We start from the raw sequence: 6,892 nt of genomic DNA, 5'->3' as shown, positions 1-6,892 counted from the left end.
GTGGTGCCCTCAGGAGCCAAAAGCACAACACTCTCTCTCCCAGACAGAAAATCACATTGGAGGATCAATATTGGGGGTAGTCAGCCAGGAGACGGAGATAACCCTGAACCCAGATACCAAAATGTTGGGATAGATCCTACATTGACATGTGATCATCTGGCTGTGGGCCAGAAACATTAATATACCATAGGCAAACTGGAAAAAATGATTTTAAAATAAATGGAAAAAACTTTGTTAAAAAAGAGGGGAAAAGAGTCTGAAAAAGTAAAGTTTAATTTAAAAAATCATATACATAAAACAACTTCTGATTCATTTTAAGCTCTCCCACTGGGTCTTTTGCAGGCAAGTCAGTTTCCCATTGAGTCCAGACCTCCTAAAGATGCACCCACAGCGGACAGAGAGCCAGCCCCTCCTGAACAGGTGAACAACAGCAACTGCCACTCGGGCTTGAACGAACGTCCATGACCTGAGTGACTAAGCAGCAAGGCTGGCTCCCTGGGTGGTTCAGAAGGCCAGTTTCTTCATCAGCAGATAAACTCGGGAATCCACTTCAAATCCATGCAGATTGTTGGCATCACCCTGCAGCCTCATGAGCAGGCCCCCATAGGACACGTAGGCAGAGCTGAAACAGAAGACCCGGTCCCATGAGTCTGAGCTCCAGAACAACTGTTACTCAGCAGCTCTCCAACCCAACCTAAGAAAAAAAAGGCATCCTTCTAGAGTTTTGTCATCAGGAACCAAATTGTTCTTTATATTGGCAAAGGTGGAAACTACTCCGTGCCCAGAATAAAGAAAATGGTCAAATCAATTAAGATATATCCATTTACTGGAATGTTACATAGCTATTAAAATGTTTAGGAATAGCTTAAAATTGACATGGGGAAACATGTTTTACATAACATTAAGCAAAAAGAACAGAACAAAACATTGTAATAAACAACATGAGCTCAAAGAAAAAAGTACACAGAAAAAAAAAAAACCCTAGAACATTCAAGAATGTTTATGTAAAAGATTCCCTCTGGTTATAGAATTGTAGGTGACTTTTTTCCTTCTTCACGTTACTTCTCTGCTTTTCAAATTTCTAACAAAGGGCACATGTTGTTTTAATAAGATTTTAAAGAAAAGAAAAAAATAGTTGGGCAGAGAAACCAAAGAACTAGGGATTGGATTGCAGAGCAGCAAAACATACACACACACACACACACACACACACACACACACAAACAAAAAGGCCTAGCAGTTTAATCACTTATGCTGCATTTAGTTCTTGGAGAAGTAACCTTCCTTGGCATTTCACACAGCTAGATTACCAGTTTCTCATTTGGACCACCAGGCCCTGAGGTCCTGACAGAGGGCAAAGTGAGCAAGCTACATTTCAGACTGAAAACTGTTCCCAAAACAGTTTCTTTCCGGGTCCCACCTAGGTCTGAGGTGCTTGGGGAAAGAAACCCAGGAAGCCTGAGCATGGTCCAAATTTTCAGAGCATAGTCCAAATTCTCACAAAAGGGAGGGGGCAAGGGCTCTCACAAGACCGTGGAACTTACAGGCGTGTTGCTGCTTCAGTAGAAGTTTCATCTCCCTCAATCCTGTACACTTTCCCATACATTACATACTCAAATTGGTCAGCCCTGTGGAACAATAGTGGCAGTTATTCTTAAATGTAGTTAACAACAATAAGAGGCCCTTTAAAAATGGTAACTGGTAACTAAGTGCCAGCATCATAACAACAGGCACTTTCCAAACATAATGTCATTTAGTCCTCAGAGTAACCCTGTGAGCTGGGTATGACCATCGATATTTTACTGATGAGAAAACTAAGGTTGAAAGAGGTTAAGGTTGGACTTCCCTGGTGGCACAGTGGTTAAGGATCCCCCTGCCAATGCAAGGGACACGGGTTCGATCCCTGGTCCAGGAAGATCCCACATGCTGCGGAGCAACAAAGCCCCATGCGCCACAACTACTGAGCCTGTGCTCTAGAGCCCACATGCTGCAACTACTGAGCCCCCGCCCCCTGCAACTAGAGAAAGCCCAGGTGCAGCAACAAAGACCCAACACAGCCAAAAAGAAAAAAGAAAAAAAGAAAGAGGTTAAGGTTATTCAACAAATAAGTGGTAGAGCTGAGATGTGAACTGAGTGGGGCTCGAAAGCCTTTCCATCACACCAAACTCCCTCCCAAGACACAAGGCCCACAGAGCCTAGGTCATTCAGTGGTCATTTCCTCTGCCATCAAAAAGCTACAACTCACACTGTAATCACTGCTTTGGATAAACACCTGAATGTCTGAATTCTTAAATGCAGCAATTTCCTTAAGGTTACATAGATTCTGCTGATAATCATTTATTTTATGAATTAAGTAAGGGACTTTCTATACCACCTATCTACTTAGTCCTCAGGCATATTTCAAGTACTCCCTGCTCCACTTCCTCACCTGGAAGGCCTATCATCTGTAGGGTTGTATTCACCATCATCCAGAGTACCATCTTCATACAAAGTACTGGCTATGACCAACCGGAACTTGTCACCTGAAAAATAACAGCAGCATCTGATGGTGAAGAACAGCTGAAATGGCAAAAAGCCTCCTGTTGTTGTTTATGTTCAATACTTACCCAAGTCTACAGGGTAAATCTGAATGTTTACATCTAATATGAGGTCCATCTTGAAAGATTCACTCTCACAATGCAGTCGAGACACTGGAGGGAAATAGCGAAAGAGTGGCAGAGGTCATTGCCTGGCCCAGGGCAGACCCTACAGCGCAGGGCAGACTCCTACTTTGTGGGGGCTGGATGCAATAGAATACTCAACCTAACCCAACCTGTATCCACTGGCCTCTCATAGACGTGCAGGCTCAATCACAACCACATATGCAGGGACTTCCCTGGTGGCGCAGTGGTTAAGAATCCGCCTGCCAATGCAGGGGACACGGGTTCGAGCCCTGGTCTGGGAAGATCCCACATGCCACAGAGCAACTAAGCCCGTGCGCCACAACTACTGAGCCTGTGCTCTAGAGCCCACGAGCTACAACTACTGAGCCCACATGCCACAACTACTAAGCCCTCGCGCCTAGAGCCCATGCTCCGCAACAAGAGAAGCCACCGCAATGAGAAGCCCGCGTGCAGCAACGAAGACCCAACGCAGCCGAAAATAAATATTTTTTTTAAAAAAGAACCACATATGCAAGAAGGAAAGGGGATACAACCTATGGCAAGTGGATAGAATCCCCAGAAAAGAATCAAAGATCCTCCGGCAACAAATAATATCCAGGTTCTAGGCTTACCTAGGTGATTAAGAAACAACCTGATTTGGGGCAAGTTATTCATTCATCCAAAGGTTTTGTCTTTCTGTGCCAGGTGCTCTGCTAAGGGGATTATCAACTTGTGTAAGAACTGGGTTTTGTCCCAAAAAACATCCCAGTCTCTAGGCAAAAGAAGAGACACCAAGGACAATTATTGATCAATGACAGAATAAAGAGTTGTACACCAAGCAGTCAATGATCAATGACAGAATACAGAGTTGTACACCAAGCAGTCAACTCTAACTCCGAGAGGATTTCACAAAGAGCTAAAGACTCTGAGGGCAATGGGCTCTGAGGTCGGATTATTCGCTGTACAGCCTTGGGTGGGTTGCTTACCCTCTCAGAGCAAAATGGGTAAGACACCACCTACCTCATGGAGGCTCTTGAAAGGAATAAGTAAGATAAAGTGTGTGTAAGGTGCACAGTACAGCGCCTAGCACAGAGTGGGCAGCGATTAAAAAGATGAGAAAAGGCCATCCAGGCACCGGGCACAGCTTGTGTGAAGCCAGGGAGAGCGCCAAGTCTCCGTTTTCTCATCTGTAAAATGTTTCCTGAGAAAGGTCCCTACACCAAGACCTGCCGGTAGACCTGCCGGTAGGGGTAGGCTACGTGAAATGGGCGGACTAGAGGCCCAGAGGCGTGTCCCCGAGGAGATTAGCCCCTTCCCCCAAACAGCCCCTCCAATTCTTACTTACCTCGGTCAAACTTTTTGCCCTCCGGGTCAATGTCTTTTACATCAAAAATATCCTCAAACAGGATGCCCGCCATGGTGAGGGGGCCACGAAAATAGCGGAGGGGCTGAGCGCGCGACCACGACAACTAAGGGTACGCGCACCCCCTCGCGTGGAGGAAAAGAGAGGAGAAAGGAAAAGACAGCACTTGAAGAGCGGCGGCTAAGAAACAGAATAACGCATGCGCACGGACAAGCAGGAACGCGGCCACTTCCGCCACCTAGCTCTCGGGGATTCTTAACTTCCGCCCCGAACGGTTCTTTCCGAGAGGCTGCAGTATTATGGGCGGGTCTCAGGTCCAAATAACTCCGCCCCGGGCGGCAACACGATAGGTCCCACCTCCGGCCGAGGCGGCGTCTTGTCCGGCTCTCTTCAGTGGCTCTACTGCGCCCTCTTCAGAAGCCAGGTCAGGAAGACTGGAATGCTTGGGGGCCTACCCCAGCCAGGGACCTTGATCCTTGGCCCAGAGAAGCCCGGCCCGAGCCCTACCGTGCCGGTCCGCGTGCCCGCCGAGGGCACAGTCCGTGCGAAGGGCGAGAGGAGCAGAACCCCGCCCCCAGGTCGCTGGCCCGGCAGGGCTCAGGACCCAGCCTCTCCAGCTGGCACGCAGGCCGGCCCGGGCCGGCTCGGCCCATATGGCTGTCACCTGAGCCGGATCCATCCAGTTTGGGAATTTGCCATGATGTCACCTTGCGAAAGAGGAGAGCCTGCACCTTCCCCACCCCTACTCTCTTCCCTCACACCGCCCCTTCAGCAGGCATTAACCCCCACCCACTGCCCTCCTTGAGCACTGCCCCTTAAGCTCGGTTCTGCCCTTTCCCCCCCGCCACGACCCTCTCCTGAACAAGCTCTCCTATGTGCTCCTTCATCCTGACACTATCCTCTCCTACCGATACCACCTCTTCCTTTACATTGCCCCTTCCTCTAGGGTGCCGGCTCTCACACTGCCCGCTTCCTGGACACTGCTCCCTCCTCCTGGGAACCCCCGCTGCTCCCACGTGCCCCTTCACCCTTGTGCTGCCTCCTCCGGCACACTGCCTGTTTCCTGGGCACTGGCCTTTCCTCTGACACTATCTCTGACACTGCCCATCCATCTGTGCTCACCCCACCCTCTGCTCTATCCTTCTTCGGACCCTTACAGAGAACGCAGAGCGCCAGCAGGCCGTTCCCCCTTGGCGGCTAGACGTCAGCAGCTACTCGGATTTCTCCTTGGGCCCTGCCAGGGAGAAGCGACCTCTGTCCCCCCACGCCCAACTCCCAGGCACCTAGACCTCCCTTCCCTCTGGCCTCACCCCTTCCCGTTCCCTCCCCACCTCCACCCCCGAACAAGCCGAAGGCCAAGTTGCTCCAAGTGCACCTCCCTCGAGAAGAAGGCAAGGAGAAAGGAAGGGGATGAGAGAGACCGAGGGTCCCAGTTCCAAGCAGCCCCCTTCTGGGCCTAGCGTCCCCCTCCGAGTCCCCCCAGCTTTGTTTCTCACCCCCGACGGAGTGGAGGGGCCCTGCCAGGCCGGTCTGAGCCCTTGGCCCCTGCGGAGAAGCAAGAGAGGACGCCGCTCCTGAGGGATTGGGCCTGAAAGTCTGATTTAGTCTGATTTTTAGGCAGCCCCCGGCCCCAGGCCCTACAGAGCCCCAGCGAGTCCGGCCCCTCCCGGCCGGTTGCGGAGAGCCACAGACCCCGTCCGGCCCCTCCACGTGCCAGCGGACCCGCCCCCGCCCTGGCCCGGGCGCCACTCTCAGCCACCCGCCTCGGCAGTGACTGGGCCCGGGCTCGCGCGTTCCAAGCGCCCCCTGCCGCCTCTCCCGAGCCCGGGAGGCGGCCCCAACGCGGACCCCGGCCGCGCTGGGCCGGCTCCCTTAGATGGGCCGGCGGGCGGAGCAGTACGGAGGGCACCGCCCTCGGCCCGCCCGCCGAGGAGGGGACGCGAGCGGGAGGCTGCGCCAGCGGCGCCCGCCCGGGGCCCGCCGCACTCTGCACTCGGCCGCCCGGGGTGCGGGGACGGGACGGGTGTGGGCGCGGGCTCTGCGGGCCGGGAGGCGAGTCCGGGCCGGAGCCCGAGCCGCGGCGGGAGGCCAGAGGGCTGTGAGCGGAGATGGCGGCGGCGGCGGGGGCGGCGGCGGCGGAGGAAGGGATGGAGCCACGGGCGCTGCAGTACGAGCAGACTCTGGTAAGTGAAGCCAGCAGAGCCCTGAGGAGTGCTCCCGGACCGCTGCTCGTGGTTACCCGTGGAAGCGCGAGGACGGGGACGGGGGCGGGGGGGGCGCTACCCTAACCCCGCCCCAGCCCTCTGAGCTGGGGAGACTGAGGCTCGAGGGCCTGAGAGCCTGGAGTGCTAAAGGGTGGAACGCTGCATGCAGGTTTCTGGCTGAGGCTGGGGGCCTGCAGACGACAAGGACTTCAGGTGCCTGTTCCAGGTGCCCTTCCCTTTACTCCCCCCACCAACGTTTTCTTTGCTCCTCCCCACTGCCACTTGGGTCCAAGTCTCAGCACCCTACTACCCCTTCCCAGCACCACTCACATGCTTGAACTTTCTCTCTCTGCACTGTATCTCCACCATCTGAGACATTCCTTCTGTCTCCACTATGTGCAGGGCACTGCTAGGAAGATGATCAGACCCAAACCCAGCCCCGGCCCTTACCCCCGGGAGCTGGCAATCCAGCACTGGCAGGAACCCCTCAGTGGATTCTCTGGAAAAATGTGGCCTGCCACCCTGGGCACAGGAGCCTTACGGGAGGATGGGTCAAGCAGGAGTTGGGACCTTTGCTCATCTGACTCTGGGTGTCCAGCCCCACCCCCACCCCAGGGCTGTCCCTCAGCGTCATTAGAAGCAGGGGTCCTGGGGGATCTGCGCCGACTCACAGTCACCACTGC

The 6,892-nt window shown here is 53.7% G+C and overlaps 2 protein-coding genes across 7 annotated transcripts in view; one reads left to right on the top strand and one right to left on the bottom strand.

Moving 5' to 3' along the window:
* Window positions 1-255: 255 nt before the first annotated feature.
* POLR2H (RNA polymerase II, I and III subunit H) lies at window positions 256-5,581 on the bottom strand. Of its 3 annotated transcripts, none has more exons than XM_082460918.1 (5): window positions 5,502-5,581; window positions 2,607-2,690; window positions 2,429-2,522; window positions 1,545-1,628; window positions 256-622 (listed from the first exon to the last, which is right to left on the bottom strand). In XM_082460918.1, the coding sequence occupies exons 2-5, from the start codon at window positions 2,653-2,655 to the stop codon at window positions 505-507; spliced, it is 345 nt and encodes a 114-aa protein (XP_082317044.1). In that variant the 5' UTR covers window positions 2,656-2,690; window positions 5,502-5,581; the 3' UTR covers window positions 256-504. The 3 variants fall into 3 exon arrangements, with proteins under 3 accessions (XP_082317044.1, XP_082317042.1, XP_082317043.1); XM_082460916.1 differs by lacking the exon at window positions 5,502-5,581 and adding an exon at window positions 3,988-4,340; XM_082460917.1 differs by lacking the exons at window positions 1,545-1,628; window positions 5,502-5,581 and adding an exon at window positions 3,988-4,349.
* A 159-nt stretch (window positions 5,582-5,740) lies between these two features.
* Window positions 5,741-6,892, top strand: part of CLCN2 (chloride voltage-gated channel 2) — a 13,231-nt gene continuing 12,079 nt past the window's right edge. For 2 of the 4 annotated variants that reach the window (XM_082460884.1, XM_082460882.1), the window contains exon 1: window positions 5,746-6,188. In XM_082460884.1, the coding sequence (XP_082317010.1) occupies window positions 5,882-6,188 (307 nt within the window). In that variant the 5' untranslated portion in view covers window positions 5,746-5,881. Of the gene's footprint in view, window positions 6,189-6,892 lie in introns of all 4 variants that reach the window. The other 2 variants (XR_014263360.1, XM_082460883.1) reach the window with 2 other exon arrangements.

This window comes from Balaenoptera physalus, assembly GCF_965194825.1.
Source record: "Balaenoptera physalus genome assembly, chromosome: 4".
In the NCBI taxonomy this organism is placed as follows: Eukaryota; Metazoa; Chordata; class Mammalia; order Artiodactyla; family Balaenopteridae; genus Balaenoptera; species Balaenoptera physalus.
The sequence above is the reverse complement of the archived record's forward strand: the minus strand, read 5'-3'. Positions and strand labels throughout refer to the sequence as shown.